This window comes from Piliocolobus tephrosceles, chromosome 20, assembly GCF_002776525.5.
Source record: "Piliocolobus tephrosceles isolate RC106 chromosome 20, ASM277652v3, whole genome shotgun sequence".
NCBI classification, from domain to species: domain Eukaryota; kingdom Metazoa; phylum Chordata; class Mammalia; order Primates; family Cercopithecidae; genus Piliocolobus; species Piliocolobus tephrosceles.
Genome location: NC_045453.1, coordinates 10,929,205 through 10,951,260, shown reverse-complemented (window position 1 = coordinate 10,951,260; position 22,056 = coordinate 10,929,205). Strand labels below are relative to the sequence as shown.

The 22,056-nt window shown below is 41.1% G+C and overlaps 1 protein-coding gene across 2 annotated transcripts in view; it reads right to left on the bottom strand.

Moving 5' to 3' along the window:
• RPRD1B (regulation of nuclear pre-mRNA domain containing 1B) overlaps positions 1-22,056 on the bottom strand; it is a 65,613-nt gene that overhangs the window by 17,460 nt on the left and 26,097 nt on the right. The window contains exons 4-6 of one of the 2 annotated variants that reach the window (XM_023227892.1): positions 17,300-17,412; positions 15,415-15,541; positions 8,391-8,566 (exon numbers count right to left, since the gene is read on the bottom strand). In XM_023227892.1, coding sequence (XP_023083660.1) covers positions 8,391-8,566; positions 15,415-15,541; positions 17,300-17,412 — 416 coding nt within the window. The remainder of the gene's footprint in view (positions 1-8,390; positions 8,567-15,414; positions 15,542-17,299; positions 17,413-22,056) is intronic. The other variant, XM_023227893.1, reaches the window with a different exon arrangement.

The window sequence follows — 22,056 nt, the reverse complement described above, 5'->3', positions numbered from 1 at the left end:
TGTTTTAACTTCATATCTATATGCATTTCATAAATACGAAAAATGAGTGCTACATACACCAGCTGAAACTCAGTGGCGCTGTTCCATCAAGCAGGGGTTATACTGCCTACAAAAGTTGGGCTACAAATATGAAAATGGTACTATGGCTAAAAGCATGAATTCTTGCTGGGAAAGCTTTAAAACCGTGTCACTTTTTCAATGTAAAGTCTCAAAGTCTCAAATGTTAGCAAATCATGTTCTTAGGTCACTAAGTATGTGAAGTACATTATAATGCAGCATTACTTTCCTGGGGTGAAAAAATCATAGGTTTCACGCTGTAATAAAGAAACACACACATCCCCAAGAGATAAAAGCTCCAGCTGTAAATTGGGCCTGAGCAATAGGGTCAGCAGACTAAAATGAATAAAAGAAATTCAAGGAACTCCAAATCGCTCACAGAAGCCCACGCATCAACTGAAAAAAAAGGCTCCCATATCAAAGTAGGGGATGAAAAGGCAAGGGAAAGCAGTGAGCACACTACGGCCCGCTTCGTGGGAAGGGACTGAGTGGAAGGCCCCGTAATCACTTGGCAGCAGACTGACCTGTTTCAACAACTATTTTAACAACCTGGGTGCTGACAGAACTGCCAGCCTAGAGAGGACAGAGCTGAATACTATGGAAGGGCAGTGAGTTTAGAGGACTGACAGGAGGGGGCCAGCACTAGGCAGGGCCTCTCAGATCCCAGGGGAACAAGTGGATGCTCACTGTAGTTAGGAGTCAGAAGATCCTGGTCCTCATTGGCTTCCTCTGTGACCCTGAATTGCTCATATAAACCCAAGGGCTCTTACCTAAAATGAAGATTAGATCACCTGCTCCCATCTGTCCTTACCGTAACAGGACACTGAGTTACTGGCTTTGATCATCATAGGGAAGACGAATTTACTCCAAAGTTCACAAAAAAGGAGCTCTCTATTTCCCCCTACTGCCTGGCCTAATATTGAAACAAAAGCTTCTAACCATCTGCATCCTGCAGGGAGGTGCTGCCAAAAACAACAATCTGCCATCGTTTTGGTTTAGCACCCACTCAACTGTAGCCAAAGAATTTCTCAAGTTGTTATAACCACAATCAAACAGAAATATGAAGAGTCATAAGGCAATGTTGGAGTCTGAACCATTTCCCCCTTCCCAGCTGTGTTGCCTGAAGTTAGAGGCTCTACTCCTGAGTAGTCATTATAGCCAAGGGGGAGGTGCCAAGTGAGGAGAAACACCAGCAGTCTTAAGTTCATGAACCAATTTCTCCCCTCCTATCAGAGCAAGAGCATGAGCATGGGTACAGCAAGGGAGGTACTTAGAGCCTTGGTGGCGGAGTAGGTTCCTTCACACTTAGAATGCTTTCATTTTATGACCCCATATAAAATGTCATTTCTCTACAACAAGAATCTTGGAAATTATTTAAATGATTAAACTTTGGCTACTATTCTGTGTAAGATGTCTTCCTGCTGTTGATGTTGCAGAATCAAAATTCTGAAATCAAAAACAAAAGTACAAATCTGATGAAGTTACCAGATGTCTGCCTTGGACTCTATCCTGGTCTGCAGCTAACTCTCTGTTTCTTCACCAATTCAGAAGTCTGATTATATGATCTCTAAGGTTCAATCCAGCTCAATAATCCTGCTAATCACTTCGCCTAGATATCCAGGTCTCTATGTGTCACTTTACTTTGTAAAGCTGCTGTTGTGACTGTGCCCTGGTGACTTTGTTGAGTCCATACACGAAATACTCATATCTTCTAGAGGTGGTGGTTAACACTATTGAAAGGTGATACCACTGCCCCCCATCTGTGGTCCTGATACCTAGACAGGGCCTTTATAATATCCAATGCATCAGTAAATGACACCCTCCAAGAGTGCTTTTTAAAATTCTGCAGCAGAAATTAAAGACTTAAATAAATGTGAAGACATCCCATATTCATGAGTTGAGACACTGCTAAAATGGTAATACTGCCCAAAGTGACCTGCAGACTCAATGCATTCCCTAGTAAAACTTCAATTACCCTTTTTGCAGAAATGGAAAAGGTGATCGTTAAATTCACAGGGAATTGCAAGCAATCCTAAATAGCCAAAACAATACTGAAAAAGGACTCTGAGAACTCGTACTTTCTGATTTTAAAATTTACTACAAAACTACAGTGATGGAGATAGTGTGGGATCAGCATAGGATAGACATATACATTAATGGAATAGAATTGAGAATCCAGAAATAAATCAATACATCTATGGCCAATTGATTTTTGACAAGGGTACCGGGCATTCAAGTGGAGGAAAGAGTAGTCTTTTCAACAAATGGTGCTGGGACAAACGGATATCTATAGGCAAAAGAATGAAGATGGTCCCCCACTACATCACACCACATACAAAAACTAACTCCAGACAGATTAAGAACCTAAATTTAAGAGATAAAATTATAAAACTCCTAGAAGAAAATGCAGAAAAAAATTATCATGACCTGGGATTGTCAACAGATTATTAGATGTGACACCAAAAGCATGAGCAACAACAAGAACAAAAATAGATGAACTGGAACTCATAAAAATAAAAAACTTTTGCACATCAAAGGATATTATCTAGAAAGTGAAAAGACAACTTATAGGAGAAAATATATGCAAGTCATATATGTGATCAAGGTGTATTACCCAGAATAAAGAACTCTTACAACTCAAAAAAAGCAAACCTAATTTGAAAATGGGCAAAGGAATTGAATACACATTTCTCCAAAAATACATAAACAGCTGACAAGCATACTGAAAGATGATCAGTATCGTTAGTAATTAGCAAAATGCAAATCAAAACCACAACGAGATAAACCTGCACATTTAGGTCGTCTAGAATAAAAAGACAACAACAAATGTTGATGAGGATGTGGAGAAACTGGAACCCATGCACATTACTGGTGGGGATGTAAAATGGTGTAGCTGCTGTGGAAAACAGTCTGATGGTTCCTCAAAATGTTAAACATAGAATTACCATATGACCCAGCAATTCCACTCCTAGATCTATACATACCCAAGAGAAAGGAAAAGATATGGCCACAAAAAAACCTCCACATGACTGTTTATAGCAACACTATTCATAAGAGCCAAAAGGTAGAAACAACTCAAATGTCCATAGACAGGTTATAAACTGTGTCACATCCATACAATAGACTAGTGTTCTACCATAAAAGAGATGAAGTACTAATACATGCTACAATATGGGATGAATCTTGAAAACATCATGCTAAGTGAAAGAAGCCAGACACAATTATGTTGTGGAACTTGACACAATACTGTGAATGTACTAAATGCCAACAAAAATCTGTGCACTTTGAAGTGTATGGTTAATTTATGTTATATGAATTTCACCTTAACTAAAACAAATCTGCAGCTTGTAACAAATTTCTCAAGAGCTCTTCCCTGTGTGGCATATCATCTTTGTGTGTGCACCATGTGGCACGTGTGTCAACACAGGACTACCTCCTTTCAGTTCTAGATCACTGACAGTCACACACCACAATCTGAATAAAAATCGCAGTTAAGGCCAGGCATGGAGGTGCATGCCTGTAATTCCAACACTTTGGAAGGCCAAGGCAGGTGGATCGCCTGAGACCAGGAGTTTGAGACCAGCCTGGCCAACATGGCAAAACCCCATCTCTACTGAAAATACAAAAACTAGCTGGGTGTGGTGGCGTGCGCCTGTAGTCCCAGCTACTAGGGAGGCTGAGGCACAAGAATCGCCTGAACCTGGGAGGCAGTGTGCTGCGATTGCTCTACTGCACTCTAGCCCTGGACAACAGAGCAAGAGTCTGTCTCAAAAACAAAAAACAAAAAACAAAAACAAAAAACAAACAAACAAAAATCACAGTTAAGAAGGTAAAACTGCAGGTTCCTGACCTTTTTTCTTTCCTTAATACTTGTACAAATAGGTTTCTTTCTCACACACACAGACACTCTTCCCCATGCATTGATCATGCTAACGGAACATGTCCGTATTATGCTTTATTCACACTGACAAGAGAGGAACCCTATCCAACCCACTCAGACTATGTCTTATGAGCTTTGAGCAGACATCTGGGAGTAATGCAGTCACCTCTGTGAACCACAGAGTTTCTCTTTGCTCTGGAAGTGAAGCTGGAAGGCTTTTCTAGTACCTTTGGCCTCTGCCTTTTTGAATGGGCTTTCTTCTATACCTTCCACATCCTCTAACCTCCTCTTTGGGCTGCTATTTGTGCTTCCTTCCACATGCCTTCTTTTCCATTTTCAGGATTTCTTAGGTTCATGACAAAAACATTAGCAACAGATTTTCAGCAGCATTCCTTCTACCCTTGCCTGGTGTTTAAGGGCCAATATCATAGGCCAAAATCAATCATGACGCCCAGAAGCAAAAGTCAAAAACAAACAAACAAAAAAAGATGATTATCTCAAAACAAAGCATAATTCTACTTAAAGGAAAAAAGAAAAGTAGCACAAAGGAGAAAACCTACAGAAATTTCTAAAAATGGTTACCTTTCCGAACTAACATATTCTTTACAACCAATCATTAAATCAGATTTGTTAAGTCACTTTTAATGCCAACTAAAAAAAAACCCTTTTCTCTATAGAAAAAGGTTACATCAAGTGATGGATTTCAGTCAAAGAACAAATATTTATTGAGGAACAAATATGTTCCTGGCACTGTGAGAGCACTCAAAGAGCACACAGTCTAGCAAACTTGGGGAGGCCTGCTGAAGGCATTATAGCTTCAGAAACTGTCCATGATTTGGTAAGTTTCACATTTTTAATAAGCATCTGATCAAATTATTATTCACATCTTCATTTTTTCCTTGGTCTATTTCAGTGTAGACACAAGTGAGAATATTTTCCTTACTGACAACCTTTCTTGAATTCTACCTTAACCCCTTGTTTGCTGCTGTTTCCCCCTGACTCGAGCATAAGCCCTTTGAGGGGAGAAGTGCATCTTGCTCATCTTTGTAAATCTGGTTGGCACAGACTTTGCTGACTCCCTGAATGAATACGTAGCTTCCTAAAGAGTACAGACCTTAATCTCCCCCTGGTGGTCTCCAGCACCTCCTTCCCACATCTGCCTTTGTCCTTCTTCAGATACCGTCTGGTCCAGTCTAACTGCTCCTCATTTATAAACACGCTTCTCTTCTTCAAAGGCTAGTTCCTTTTACAAAAAGGTTTTATTGCTTGACGGGAAGTTTGGACCTACCTTAAACCACAAACAGAACCACCAACTGCCTCCTTAATCTACATTATGTACAATCAAGTGGTTTGGTTTTATGTTCACCTGTGCTGTTTATGCCAGAATATGATTTCCTGGAGGGAAGAAACACAATCTCCTACTTTGAGTCGTAATTCCCTCTTTTACATCCTAGGCTCTGAATCATCACACGCCCTATCCTGACATGTAGGAACCACTGACGTAAAATTCCCAAGTGAAAGAGAAAAAGATGCTTATTACATAAAGTAAGATACAAAGTTAAAAAGGAAAGCACAAAGAAACCTAAGTATATTAGAGCTTTGGGAAGAAAACAGACTCCCAAGCAAATAACCACTTCTCCAAAGAGTTCTGAGAATTTCATGTATGTATACATTGAAGGCAATGAAAGGATTAAAAACTAAAATATTTAATTAGCATTCTGATTTGGCAGTTTTAAAATGGACTGGCTGTGTTACAAAAATGAATGCTAAAAAAGTGGGTATACTTTATGTACTGCCCCATCACACAGACAGACTTTTGGACAATTTGAAGGAATTCACAATACTCATGCATCTTTCAAGTGGCATACATTTATCAAGTTGGGCCACCACCACAGGGATGTGATGGGACAGGACCAGTCTATTACAGAATGTGAGAAAAATCTTAGTTTCAGGAGAGCAGACTGCCTACATTTTTAGCAAACGTGGATAAAGAAAAGAACTAAAACCATCTCTCAAATCTTATATTGTGAGGCAGGCTGATCACTTGAGGTCAGGAGTTCGAGACCAGCCTGGCCAATATGGTGACTCCCTGTCTCTGCTAAAAATAAAAAAAAAAATTAGCCGGGCATAGTAGCACATGCCTACAATCCCAGCTACCCAGGAGGCTGAGACGGGGGATTGGTTGAGAATGGGAGGTGGAGGTTGCAGTGGGCTGAGATCATGTCACTGCACTCCAACCTGAGTGACAGAGTGAGACTCCATCTCAGAAAAAAACCTTATATTGTATCTAGTCATTTGCTTTCTTTAATGCAGCAAATCGGCTCTATTTTTACAATAAATGGTTCTGCTCATGTGCCTGGGAGACATGGTTTGAGATAAGAACCTTCAGTTCAGACTCTGTACTTTGGTTCCAGTGGTGGGGCCTTCCTGTTCCGCTTCTTCGGCAATGGAATGCCAACGCCATTCCACTGAATGAACCAGGCAGAGCAACGCAGACTAGAAAGTTACAGGACGCATCCAAAGCTCTAATCTGTTTCTCCACCTTAATGCCCTCTCGTGGTGTCCAGCAAACCACTAGTTCTACAAAAACCAGAATGATTCCCCAACAATACACAGAGGAAAGTGCAACTGTGGGGAGGGAAAACAGAACAAAGAGTTAACCAGCTCTACCAACCCGATCTCCTCAAAGACTCTGCCCTCTATGGTTGCTTGCCACGTTCCACCCAACAACAGCTGCTCATGATAATCAATGTCTGACAGATCAGAGAAAGCCCTTAATGTGTCGCCAAGGGGCAGTTCAACAGATGGCATGGTGACTTACAACCAGAATCATTAATTACACTCTCTTATTAGTCCCGGGGCACGGTGCTGAAAATGCTTCCTCAGTGAAAGATGAGCATTTCAGATAAATGACCGTCTGGTACTGCCTGTGAAACTCCCTTTAGGATCTCTGGTCAGTGCCGATGTCTAAATCTAAGCTGTAGGATGTTGACAGCCCTTTCACATCTTCCACATTCAAGCAGGCTACAAATGTGAAATTCCTGCTACCACTATGCAACACGGTTCCCAGAATCACTGCAGGTAAGGATATGGTAAAAAGTGCCTGCACTCATTTCCCCTCAAGTCAGATGACCATGCTGAAAGGCAAATATAATGATCTCATCCTCAGAGCTAGCTCAATGTTCTCTCCTTCTGTGCCAGAGCATGCTTCCTGAGCACAGAAGTGACATGGCTCTCCCTGTCCCTTGTCTACTCTGAGAGGGATTTAAGAAGTATTTCTTGAAATACAACATGACCGGCTCTCTACTCAGAAGTGTCCTCCTTCACAAAACCACTGGCTGCAACTCTTTTCCATATCTCTTGAAAAAAGAAGAGCAGACATTCCTGAAAAGGAAGTGCAGCAGCCTGGGGCAGCAAAAGTTCCCAAACATTCACACTGCTGGCTCTGTTATCCCATGGGACCAAGTACTGAGGGTAAACCACCATGTACTTAATTACGAAGCCAAACAAGTGTATGGTGAGGAAATGTTTCTGAACTCCCTCCCCAAGGTCACTCGGACTAATGTCCTCAACCCAGGGTAGAAATGAGTTCTTCCTCTACAGTTTGAGAACTGTGCTATATAAATACTACTGTGAAATTTAAGAGCTGACTACAGATGGACCTCGGAGGCAGACAACTTCTCAGCCACAGCATGGATATAAGTCAGAAATAAACCTCCAAATGGCCAGGCGCGGTGGCTCACGCCTGTAATCCCAGCATTCTGGGCTGAGACGGGCGAATCACGAGGTCAGGAGATCGAAACCATCCTGGCTAACATGGTGAAATCCCGTCTCTACTAAAAATACAAAAAATTAGCCAGGCATGGTGGTGGATGCCTGTAGTCCCAGCTACTCGGGAGGCTGAGGCAGGAGAATGGCGTGAACCCGGGAGGTGGAGCTGGCAGTGAGCCGAGATCGTACCACTGCACTCCAGCCTGGGTGACAGAGCAAGACTCCATCTCAAAAAAAAAAAAAAAAAAAAAAAACCACCACAAAAAACAAAACAAAAACAAAAATAAAAATTCCAAATGACTTAAAAGAAATGTTTTTCAGCACTTCCCAACTACCACCAAACATACTCTTTGGTTTTCACTGATTCGCTATTGTTTTTGTACCTCAATTTACATTTTTTTTAAACATGAGTTCAAACAAAAGCAGTATTAAGATCCTAAGGCTGTGATTAAGAGTTCACTGTTTCCTACAATCCAGTTTGTTCTGTCCTGGACATATAAGAACATGACTTCAATTTTTAACTATGCCCAAATAACTACAGTATCTGATGGATGTTCAGAATTCACATCATGAATTTTTAAATGATAAAAATGTTGTTAATTAAAGCATAATAAAAACCTCCTAATGTGGGCTACAGGAAGGGAAACGTGGGCAGTCTGGGATTGCCTTTTAATGGACTCACCTCTAGCTTTTTCTCCTTCTCGGACAAAACATCTTTCTGATTCTGGGTATACTCCACCAACATCCGAGCCAGCTGGCGACGGTCCTCCAGCTCTGCCGCCAGGCGCCCGTTATATTCTGCTAGTAACAGACATGCTTCATCTACTGTTTTTGAAAGACGTTCAGCTGCCTCTTTGTCTAAGTACAAATGAGATCAAAAAATAGAGAAAATATACAAATCACATAGGTATGATTACAAACATTTCTGGGGGAGGTTAACGGTTTCTCTCCCAATATACAGAGTCTAAGAATAAGCCAGAACCTGTGGACAAACAATGAGTTGATTGATCAAGAAATCCAAAGGCATTCACTCTGTCAACAAGACAGGACACCACTCAATTACCTGAGGTGAGGAAGTGGTACAGGGGAGGAATCTGGCAAAGGCTTTCTAAATGCCTGTTCCTGCAAAAGCTCTCCAGACAAAACAAGCAGAAAGAGATATTGAAGATCATCCGTGAAAAAATCGTTCCTTGCCTCTGAGAATTTCAAGTGCTTTCATTTATATTACAGTTGGCCCCCTATATCTGTGGGTTCTGTATCTGTGGATTAACCAACCATGAATGGAAAATACTCAGACCAAAAAATCCCACAAACCAATAAAAATAACAATTAAAAACCCACAATTTTAAAAATACAGAATAACAACTATTAACACAGCATTTACATTGCATTAGCTATGATAAGTAATCTAGAGAGTATTTAAAGTATATGGGAAGATGTTCGTTGGTTATAGACAAATCCGACACCATTTTATTTAAGGGCCTTGAGCAACTTTGGATTTTGGTATTCTCAGAAGGTCTTGGAACCAAACCCCCATGGATATGGAGGGACAACCATATTTCATTAAGTAGTATTTTTACTTTCCACTGGAATAAAAAATAGCATGCACTTTATTTCTTGGGTGTGGGAACTAATACCTCCTCCCCGCCAAAAAAAAAACCCTACATGACAGGTTTCAATATGCAGTGAGCTAAGATGCTGGGACTCGAAGCCAGATCTCTAAAACGATGTATAGTACTCTCTTAAACTATGTAAGTCTTGGACCTACGGATGAATTTCTTCCTACATTCAACAAAATGTAAAGTCTGATAAGAAAGAGGTTTGTAAATGTTTCTGAACATGACTCACAGCAGAAATACACTTATGTAGACACAAAGAAAAATGAAAGCAGTGTTTCATAAAATACTCATATACCCATTCTTACTATGTGTGCTCTATCTTCTATTTTATTCCTTTTTTTTTTCTTTTTTTTTTGAGACAGTGTCTTGCTCTGTTGCCCAGGTTGGAGTGCAGTGGCATGATCTCGGCTCACTGCAAGCTGCACCTCCCAGGTTCAAGCCATTGTCCTGCCTTCGCCTCCCAAGTAGCTGGGACGACAGGCGCCTGCCACCTCGCCCGTCTAATTTTTTTGTATTTTTAGTAGAGACAAGGTTTCTCTGTTAGCCAGGATGGTTTTATTCCATTTTTAAAAAACTGTTGGTCATTAGCTACCAGACTGATTTCATATCCAATTAATGGGTTGTAACTCACGTTTGGGGATGGAAAAACATTAAGAAAGGGTATTACTGGGAAGAAGTGATGAACAAAGGAGGATCTGCATTTACAAAGAATCGACATAATTAATTATGTGTGGGTGGTGGTGAGATCAGAATTTTAAATATGTATACCACATTTTTAAAAGGCCTAAATGGATCAAAACAGTAGGCTGGTGCTTTGAAACATAGGGCACCAGAGACTCCCGCAGTACCATGGGACGGTTCCATGACACTCCCTATGGATACAGGCTGTCAGAAGTGAGAGCTCACATTCTCCTGGGGAACTAGGATTTAAGAATTCCCAACACAGTATCTCTGGCAAACAGCCATGTGGCTTTTAGATGCTTTTTTTTTTTTTTTTTGAGACGGAGTCTTGCTCTGTTGCCCAGGCTGGAGTGCAGTGGCCGCATCTCAGCTCACTGCAAGCACCACCTCCTGGGTTTACGCCATTCTCCTGCCTCAGCCTCCTGAGTAGCTGGGACTACAGGCGCCCGCCACCTCGCCCGGCTGGTTTTTTGTATTTTTAGTACAGATGGGGTTTCGCCGTGTTAGCCAGGGTGGTCTCGATCTCCTGACCTCATGATCCGCCCGTCTCGGCCTCCCAAAGTGCTGGGATTACAGGCTTGAGCCACCGCGCCTGGCATAGATGCTTTTTTAATGTGAATTGGGTGGGATGCCAAAGATTAGGCACCTCTACCCTCCTAAGGGATGGGAAACAAAAGAATGTCCTTGGTGAAAGGGAAGAAGTGAGCCTAATGGAGCACAAAGGAAAGAGATCACCTCATTCACAGAGGATAAAGGACCGCCAAACTTCTCATAGCTCAGTGGCTCATTCCACGAGCAACCTCCTGGGGTGGTTAGGTTGATTTTAGTTTTGTTACTGCTTGACTGATCATTTTTAAAAAATGGTTAATTCACTAAGATGTTTAGATGCCTGTGGCAAAAAACGGCAAATATAATTTTTAAGATTAAAAAGAAAATCAATTCACAGCCTCAAGAACTTTTACAAAGGAAATAATTCATTTACACAAATAATTACAACCCAGAAAAGTAACTTACAATAATTTAGTGAGTTATACAAAACATGCAGTGAAAATGCAGAAGCCAGATGCTCACGTCAGGGGACCTACCCACATTGTCCTCATGCTCCCTGCTCTCCTTCACCCATCAGAGTGGCAAGTGCCTCTTTCAGCCAGTCCTCCAAGCGGGATGCGCGTCCCATTTCCTCTCATGCCATGTCCTCTCGTTTCCTCAAAGACTCAACTTCTGCAGCCGTCCCATGTCTTCTCTACCTCAGCAAATTCTCTCTCTCCCTCCTGAAGAACACCACCAGCACACAAACCTGCTGCCATGTATTCCACCCACATACCACTATCCCACTACTGACCTGCTTCCCTGCTCCCCCTTGTAGCTAAACTCTTTTCAGAGAAGTGTAGCCACCTGCTCTCCTCCTGAGCCCACCCCAACCGGGCTTTATGCCCACCAATCCTCTGCTCAAAACCTTCCAATTAGTTTAACAAATTTGAGTTCTTATAACTAGGCTCTTAGAAACAGAAGAGAATAAAAAGGACAAAAACTCTCTGCCCTCAAGTTTATATTATCAGGTAGGAAGAGAATCAATATACAATATTATGCTTACTTATCAGCTGAAGAGAACTACAGAGAAAAATAAGGCAAAGGAGAAAGAGTGGGGCCCTGGAAGCGGAGGGGGATCAACATTTTCAAAAAGGTGGCCCGGGTAAGCTTCACTTAGGTGATACATAAACAAAGGCCTAAGAAAATGAGAACCAGCTTCGTAACTATCTGGGAGGAACGTTTCAGACAGAGGGGACGACTACAAAGGCCCTAAGAGGAAAGAGTGACTGGCGAGGAACCCACATGACTTGAGCAGTGAGTGAGGGGAAAATAGTAAAAGTCTATGTGGTAACAGAGGCCAGTGAAAGACTGGCTTTAAAGCCGGGCAGGGGGCTCATTTCTGTAAACCCAGTGTTTTGGGAGGCTAGGATAGGAGGATTGTTCGAGTACAGGAGTTTGAAGTTACAGTGAGCTATGATCAGGCCGCTGCACTCCAGCCTGGGCGAGAGAATGAGACTCTATCTCAAAAAAAAAAAAAAAAAAAAAGACTCTGGCTTTTACTTTGGTGATGGGAGGAGTCATGGGGGTGTTCTGTGGAGCAGGAGACATGATCTGACTTCTACTGAAGAGGATCACTCTGGTTACTATGTTGAGAATAGAATGATGGCTGAGCAAGAGGAACAATGATGCAGCAGGACCAGCTGGGAGGCTACTGCAATAAATCAACTGAACATGGCAGAGACCTGGACCAGAGAGCAGGGGTAGAGGCGGTGACAAGGTATCAGACGCTGGTTTTGATCCCAATCAACAGGAATGATGAGGGCCATTTACTGAGATGGGGAAGACCATGAGTGAAACAAGTTTTAGAGGAAAGGTCAGAAGTTCAGTTTGGGGCAGAGTAAGCCTGAAATGCCTATCAAGATATCCAACTAATAAAACTGAGTAGGAGGTTGGATATATGGGTCTCAAGTTCAAGGTGGAAGGGTCAACGCTAGAGATGTAAATTAGGAAATCATCAGCAGAAAAACTCTTATTTATAGTCATGAAATTGGGTGAGAATGGCTGCCAGTGAAACCAGCAAAAGAAGGGGGCTAATATGAAGAGGTCAAGGAAGAGTGAAGAAACCAGCAAGGAGGGAAAAGACACAGAGAGGAGGAAAGCTAGAACAATGCAGGGTCCTAGTTCCTACTGCTACTGTAGCAAATTACCACAAATTTAGTAGCTTAGAATATCACCAATTAATTATCTTATGTCTTATCACGCTGCTTCCTCCATCTTCAAAGCACACTGCTCCAACCTCTGGTTCCACAGTAATACCCCCTCCTCATTCCCCTTCTCCCAACTTCCTCTTACAAGGACCCTGTGATTACACTGGGCCCTCTTAAATAATCCAGAGTAATCTCTCCATCTCAAGATATTTAATCACATCTGCAAAGTCCCTTGGCCATATAAGATTACATACACACAGGTTCTGCGGATTAAAACACGGGCATTTGCGGGGTGGGGGGTCAGGAGGCATCATTCCAACTACTACACCAAGTGAAGAATGTATTTTCAGGAAGAAGAAATAATCTACTGGGCCAAATACTACTGGGGTGAAGTTAAGATGGGGGCAGAGAATCCACCACTGAGTTTAGCAACAAGGAAGTCATCAGCAACTGGGAGGACGGGAAGTGGAGACAGCACAGGCAATCCATTCAGGTGGTTTGGCTAAAAAGAACAGAGAAATGAAGCAGTAGCTAGAGGAAGATACGGGGTCAAGAAAAAAGTCTTCCCATGTCGGGGAAAATTTCATGTTTTTATGCTATTGAGAATGATCCAGTAAAGAGTAAAACATGGAAAATGCAGGAGAAAAGGGGAGCATTATTGGAGCAATGGCCTTGGCTAGATGAGAAGGAGCAGATCTAATACACAGAGAGGCGGGTTTAGAAAACAGCATGTCCACACAGAGAAATAGGAGGAAAAGTCAACTCAGACATGTTAGTTTTTCCCAGCCACATTCCACTGCACAGGTACGGGAAAGGAAGAGACAAAAAGCTAAATTTATGAATGGCGGTTGCCAGGTGATACAGGAAGTGAAAAATGATGAATTATTGTTTAATGGGTATAGAGTTTCAGTTCGGCAAGATGAAAAGAATTCTGGAAACTGGTTGTGTAACAATGTGAGAATACTCAGCACAACTAAACTGCACACCTTTATGTTATATGTAGCTTACCATTTTATATGTAGTTTATTTTATATGTAATTTACCACAATTAAAAATCAAAATAAAACAAATATTTTAAAAGGAAGCTACATGAGACCTTTAGGTCAGTGAAATAGAGAAATGAAATTACATACATGGGTAGCTTTACATTAACTTGCTTGCAATTTTTGCAGATTATGATTTTGATAGTAAGCATAAATGAAGTGGTCCTTTTAGTAATAAGTATTTTTAAAATGTGATTTAACCTGTTTAGGGATTTTGCCAGGAAACTACACTGAAGGGTGAAAGAGAAGAAAATGGGTTGAAGGTGTGCATGAGGAAGTGAAGACCACTCCAATCTGAGTAAAGAAGAAAATGAGGACTTGAGGGCCAGGAAGAGTTAGGGGGGATCAAGAGACTGCAGGTCCCAGTGGGGCAAATTGCCGGGGTAGGGAAGCAGAGTGAGGAGCTAAGATGCTTCTTGCATGACTCAGAAGGCCTCCGAGCAGTGTTCTCCAACCCAGTACACACACCGCCACTGCCTAAGGTCTTTCCCTGTGCTGCTTCCTCTGCCTGGTGGCTCTTCCTTCCCTTAGATATCCTCATGGCTTGCTTCCTAATTTTTCGGGTCTCTGCTCAAGGTCATCTCATCAGAAAGGCTCTCCCCAAGCACCTTTAAAATACTATTAATACCGCCCTCAATCATTCTCCTCTGCCACCGCCAGGCTTTATTTTCCTTCTTGACACTTCACTTGAGGGCATATAGGTGGGCCTCAAATATTTGTTGAGGGAAATATTTCATCAGTGATCTTTATTTCCTTTAGATAGATACGGAATAAGTTAGAGAAGCAGCCAAGTCAAGGGACTGGAGTGGGAAAATGGTGGCCTGAGACAAAGCCTAGGATTCAGAAGACAGTGGAATGAAAGGTCTGAGTTTTTGTAAGGGGAGGAACATAGGCTTTGCAGCCTAGGTTAGAATCCCAAGATCCACTACTTGTGTGACCTTGGGCAAGATACCTATCTTCTCAAAGCCTCAATGTCCTATGCAATATGAAGACACACATTCAGTCCACTCCAAAGACTATCACAAAGAACAGAAGTATGGGTGCAAAGCATACTGTCAAGATTAGTTCACGCTTCATTCCTTTCTTTCAGTTTCTCATGCAGAAAGCAGGAATCGTGTCAACTGCCGCTCCCTGTTTAACTAGGGAGGTCACGATTAGGGCAAAATGACATGTCTAACACACACCTGAAATTCCTGGCATTGAAGGCACTATCATCTACAGGGCTTGTCAGAGAGCAGGGTACAAATCACACAGCCCTGAATCATGTATTTTTTTTCTTTTAGTAAGAGGGTTATGAGTCTAATAGACAGAATAATACCTAATCTCCCCCCACCCACCCCACACGCACACAATTTGTACTATGTTTTTAACAGACCTCATTTAGAGAGCCACAGGTTGTGGCACACCAGCATTTTTGCAATAATTCCTAGAATCACTATTCAAGCTCTGACTATTTCAAGTTTCTTTGTTCACCATGTGAGTTATGTTTGCAAATCCCAAGATGGTAGAGCATCCGATACAACATGGAAAGTAGTCTATACCCGCAGACATAAGTATGGCCTAGGGTTAGTTGCATTAGTTACGTCACTCTTTCCTCACCTTTCACCCAAACTCTACCTTCTCACCTGTTATTTTTTCCAATAGAGAAACATCTTGCACTTCCTGGGGCAGAGAAGCAATTTTCTGTCGGACAGTAGCATCCCCCGATGCGGCATTTTCCAGATCCTGCAAAGCTTTGATTAGTTCCTCAGTCTGTAAAATGAAAACACAAACACTATCCATTAAGACATGGGGTTTAAAGAAAATAAGTTGGAGTTAAATGAGGTGGAGGCAAATTCTAAAAACAGTCATTCCTGCCATTTCTTAAAAAAACTGTTCTTAGCCCCAGAGCTTACATGCAAGTCAATGTCATGGATTCTAAGAAAATCTACAAAATTAGTTATCTAAGTCCATGGCAGGACATGAATGAAATTTTGAATAATTATTATTATTTTTTAATTCTAAAAGAACATGTTTTTGGCAATTCAGAACAATGGAGTTTGTATTGCTTAATTTCAAATGATGCATCATTTCCAGTATAGAATAAAGGTATAAATATCAGATGTTAACAGTTGTGTGTTGTGGCCAGGTGTGGTGGCTCACACCTGTAATCCTAGCACTTTGGGAAGCCAAGGCAGGAGGATCACTTGAGCCCAGGAGTTCAAGACCAGCCTGGACAATATAGCGAGACCCTGTCTCTAGAAAAAAATAAAAATAAAATAATTAGCCAGGCATGGCGGCATGTGTCTATAGTCCCAGCTTCTTGGGAGGCTGAGGTAGGAGTATCACTTGAGCCCGGGAGGTTGAGTGTGCAGTGAACTGTGATCATGATACTGCACGCCAGCCTGGGTAACAGAGCAAGATCCTGCCTCCAGAAGAAGGAAAAAATTATATGTTGACTGATCAACCTACTTCAAGTCTTTCTTGGATTTTCTTGACAAAATGAATGTCACTCCCAAAATTAAATGCATCAAACTTATTATAAACAAATGGGGGAAAAAACAAGAAAAGTAAACCAAGGATGCACTTTCTATATATATCAAAAAGGAGTTTCTTAAACTGTCAGAAAACAAAAAATGCTAACAGACCACTCCATAATGACCAAGGAGTAGCTAGCTCCGTAAACGGTAGTTAGATTACTCTGAAAGGTAATAATCTAGGCTGTCGTCTTTAAAGTGTTTAAATGCAAAGATATATGACCTAACACTGCTGTCATTTAATCCCTAGTCTAACTCAACATTGTAACATGACACAAACTAGACATGCTTCCTATTTACATAGGCTTTAAGCATGACCATGTGTAACAAAGCTGTTTTAGGCAAAGTAAGGAGATGCCCCCCTTGAAAAGAGCATGGGCTCTGAAGTTAGACACACCTGGATTTAAATTAAGACACTGGTCAAATTACTTAAACTGTCACCTTGCACCTAAATTCTCTGACTGTAAATAGATAAAATGAACCAGGACAGATTTCATAAGCTAACCTGTATAGCTAAATAACACGAACACATGGTTAAAGACTAACTCCTTGTTTTAATATTTAATAGGCTATAGTGCAGCAAATTTGCTATTGACACATAGACTGTCTTTAGATATTAATGAGTTATTTACTTTATAAAACTACCATGCTACTGGAGACAGGCCATGGTAGAAGACTTTTGAATGTCTTTGTAATATTATCTATCCCTTTCTCCAAAATCTATTTTTAAAGAATACTCTTAATTTCTGGGATTGAAAAAACCAAGTCCAAGTACTTTATAAAACACAAGCCCATCCCAGAGTCATGGCACGCAAAGAAACAGTGACACCCGCCATCCGGCAAGCTCCTCTGGGCAGAATGATGCACGGGGCCCCCGGGAGGTGCCCTCTGAAGATTCCATACTAGTGGTCACTGGCGCCACCCTGTGGCCATAGTCTTCAACTAGAGGTCACTTTAAGCCACTCTTCCCTACTCTCTGGGGGTCAAGACCTACCAAGAGGGGTCCTGCAGAAGGATCCTGAGGAGAGTAGCTGCCAGGGTAGTCGTCATCCTCCTCCTCTTGAATTTGCTGAAAAGTTCGTTTCAGAGATTTCTTCTCTTCTGTTGCTAGAGGAAAGGTAAAAGGGATAAATTTGAGCCACATATCCTGTAGTAATAAGAGTCACATGCTATGCACAAAGGGCCACATGTAAAAACAGGGCTGAAGGGGTGCACATTTTCGGAATGGCTTAATAATAACCTTTATGCTAGTTATTTTAAATTGATTGTAGTTCCCTACATTACTGAAAAGAGTCAAACAGGTCTTTGTCCATCATCTCGGATTGATTCTCTGGTAAAATACTATGGAAAACAGGCATCTAAAGTGAAACTTACCCAACTATTACACTTGAGTAAGAAACTCATGGGACAATACAATGAAGCAAGCCAACGTGTGCTAGGGTTTACAGAGAACATAGAGAACATATTGCGTATAAAACGAGATATGTTATGCTTTCCAGGGATCATGTCAGAAAACAGGAGAGAAAATTTTATCAATAAAATTGTGTCAAAAATTCCAAACGCAAATACTCTTTACACTATTCCTCTAAAAACAAAATAAATCTAATTTACCTTAAAATTAAAATAACCATTACTGAGACATACGATTGATACTACTGAGAAAAATTACTTAAGTTACCATTTTAAATTTAACCACTTTTGAAGCTGACAGGTTACATTATTTATTATCTATCTGCACTGTATGTTTTTACATTGTTATGATAGATGTGTTAATTCCAAAATCATTCTTTTTGCGTCAAATTAGACAATACAAAATAAATGCCAAACAACTGTGGGAAATAAATCTAAATGATAAATTCTAGTTTAGAAAGTAAAGAAATATTGGACACAGCCTGTGCCTGGCATTGCAAGTTTCCTTTTAATCTTTCCAACAATTTTAAGATACAGCATCTCCATCTGACAGGTGAGAACACAAAGGCCAGGGAGGTTAAATGACACACTTATGGTATGACTCCAAAACCTGTCCTCCTCCTGCTGCACTCAAATTACTTAGCACCATACAGGTACCCTCTCAAATTTAGCAAAAACAGGGGGACACCATGCACCTGCTTCAGATATATACACATTTTTTGCTTATACATTTTCTTCTGGAACCAAGCCATGTAGCTCCTGCTCTCTACATTATATACTAACTGACCAAACTTATGTTTGAAGTGAAAGCCAGGTCAATATTATGAGTTTTATTTTTATTTTTATTTTTAGATGGAGTTTCTGCTTTCTTGCCCAGGCTGGAGTGCAGTGGCATGTTCTCAGCTCATTGCAACTTCTGCCTCCTGGGTTCCAGCAATTCTTCCACCTCAGCTTCCCGAGTAGCTGGGATTACAGGCACCTGCCACCACGCCTGGCTAATTTTTGTATTTTTGGTGGAGACAGGGTTTCACTCACCATGTTGGCCAGGCTGGTCTCGAACTCCTGGCCTCCAGTGACCCACCTGCCTTGGCCTCCCAAAATCCTGAGATTCCAGGTGTGTGCCATCATGCCTAGCCAAGTTTCATTTTTTCTTTTTTTTTTTTTTTTTTTTTTTTTTTTTTTTTTTTTTTTTTTTTTTATTATACTTTAAGTTCTAGGGTACATGTGCATAACGTGCAGGTTACATATGTATACATGTGCCATGTTGGTGTGCTGCACCCATCAACTCGTCAGCACCCATCAAATCATCATTTATATCAGGTATAACTCCCCAATGCAATCCCTCCCCCCTCCCCCCTCCCCATGATAGGCCCCAGTGTGTGATGTTCCCCTTCCCGAGTCCAAGTGAGCTCATTGTTCAGTTCCCACCTATGAGTGAGAACATGCGGTGTTTGGTTTTCTCTTCTTGTGATAGTTTGCTAAGAATGATGGTTTCCAGCTGCATCCATGTCCCTACAAAGGACGCAAACTCATCCTTTTTTATGGCTGCATAGTATTCCATGGTGTATATGTGCCACATTTTCTTAATCCAGTCTGTCACTGATGGACATTTGGGTTGATTCCAAGTCTTTGCTATTGTGAATAGTGCCGCAATAAACATACGTGTGCATGTGTCTTTGTAGTAGCATAATTTATAATCCTTTGGGTATATACCCAGTAGTGGGATGGCTGGGTCATATGGTACATCTAGTTCTAGATCCTTGAGGAATCGCCATACTGTTTTCCATAATGGTTGAACTAGTTTACAATCCCACCAACAGTGTAAAAGTGTTCCTATTTCTCCACATCCTCTCCAACACCTATTGTTTCCTGATTTTTTAATGCTTGCCATTCTAACTGGTGTGAGATGGTATCTCATTGTGGTTTTGATTTGCATTTCTCTGATGGCCAGTGATGATGAGCATTTTTTCATGTGTCTGTTGGCTGTATGAATGTCTTCTTTTGAGAAATGTCTGTTCATATCCTTTCCCCACTTTTGGATGGGGTTGTTTGTTTTTTTCTTGTATATTTGCTTGAGTTCTTTGTAGATTCTGGAAATGAGCCCTTTGTCAGATGAGTAGATTGCAAAAATGTTCTCCCATTCTGTAGGTTGCCTGTTCACTCTGATGGTAGTTTCTTTTGCTGTGCAGAAGCTCTTTAGTTTAATGAGATCCCATTTGTCAATTTTGGCTTTTGCTGCCGTTGCTTTTGGTGTTTTAGACATGAAGTCCTTGCCCATGCCTATGTCCTGAATGGTACTACCTAGATTTTCTTCTAGGGTTTTTATGGTATTAGGTCTAACATTTAAGTCTCTAATCCATCTTGAATTAATCTTCGTATAAGGAGTAAGGAAAGGATCCAGTTTCAGCTTTCTACTTATGGCTAGCCAATTTTCCCAGCACCAATTTATTAAATAGGGAATCCTTTCCCCATTTCTTGTTTTTCTCAGGTTTGTCAAAGATCAGATGGTTGTAGATGTGTGGCATTATTTCTGAAGGCTCCGTTCTGTTCCATTGGTCTATATCTCTGTTTTGGTACCAGTACCATGCTGTTTTGGTTACTGTAGCCTTGTAGTATAGTTTGAAGTCAGGTAGCGTGACGCCTCCGGCTTTGTCCCTTTGACATAGGATTGTCTTGGCAATACGGGCTCTTTTTTGGTTCCATATGAACTTTAAAGCAGTTTTTTCCAATTCGGTGAAGAAACTCATTGGTAGCTTGATGGGGATGGCATTGAATCTATAAATTACCTTGGGCAGTATGGCCATTTTCACAATATTGATTCTGCCTATCCATGAGCATGGTATGTTCTTCCATTTGTTTGTGTCCTCTTTGATTTCACTGAGCAGTGGTTTGTAGTTCTCCTTGAAGAGGTCCTTTACATCCCTGGTAAGTTGGATTCCTAGGTATTTTATTCTCTTTGAAGCAATTGTGAATGGAAGTTCATTCCTGATTTGGCTCTCTGCTTGTCTGTTACTGGTGTATAAGAATGCTTGTGATTTTTGCACATTAATTTTGTATCCTGAGACTTTGCTGAAGTTGCTTATCAGCTTAAGAAGATTTTGGGCTGAGACGATGGGGTTTTCTAAATACACAATCATGTCATCTGCAAACAGGGACAATTTGACTTCCTCTTTTCCTAACTGAATACCCTTGATTTCTTTCTCTTGCCTGATTGCCCTAGCCAGAACTTCCAACACTATGTTGAATAGGAGTGGTGAGAGAGGGCATCCCTGTCTTGTGCCAGTTTTCAAAGGGAACTTTTCCAGTTTTTGCCCATTCAGTATGATATTAGCTGTGGGTTTGTCATAAATAGCTCTTATTATTTTGAGGTACGTTCCATCAATACCGAATTTGTTGAGCGTTTTTAGCATGAAGGGCTGTTGAATTTTGTCAAAAGCCTTTTCTGCATCTATTGAGATAATCATGTGGTTCTTGTCTTTGGTTCTGTTGATATGCTGGATTACGTTGATTGATTTGCGAATGTTGAACCAGCCTTGCATCCCAGGGATGAAGCCCACTTGATCATGGTGGATAAGCTTTTTGATGTGCTGCTGAATCCGGTTTGCCAGTATTTTATTGAGGATTTTTGCATCGATGTTCATCAGGGAGATTGGTCTAAAATTCTCTTTTTTTGTTGTGTCTCTGCCAGGCTTTGGTATCAGGATGATGTTGGCCTCATAAAATGAGTTAGGGAGGATTCCCTCTTTTTCTATTGATTGGAATAGTTTCAGAAGGAATGGTACCAGCTCCTCCTTGTACCTCTGGTAGAATTCAGCTGTGAATCCATCTGGTCCTGGGCTTTTTTTGGTGGGCAGGCTATTAATTGTTGCCTCAATTTCAGAGGCTGCTATTGGTCTATTCAGGGATTCAACTTCTTCCTGGTTTAGTCTTGGAAGAGTGTACGTGTCCAGGAAATTATCCATTTCTTCTAGATTTTCTAGTTGATTTGCGTAGAGGTGTTTATAGTATTCTCTGATGGTAGTTTGTATTTCTGTGGGGTCGGTGGTGATATCCCCTTTATCATTTTTTATTGCGTCTATTTGATTCCTCTCTCTTTTCTTCTTTATTAATCTTGCTAGCGGTCTGTCAATTTTGTTGATCTTTTCAAAAAACCAACTCCTGGATTCATTGATTTTTTGGAGGGTTTTTTGTGTCTCTATCTCCTTCAGTTCTGCTCTGATCTTAGTTATTTCTTGCCTTCTGCTAGCTTTTGAATGTGTTTGCTCTTGCCTCTCTAGTTCTTTTAATTGTGATGTTAGAGTGTCAATTTTAGATCTTTCCTGCTTTCTCTTGTGGGCACTT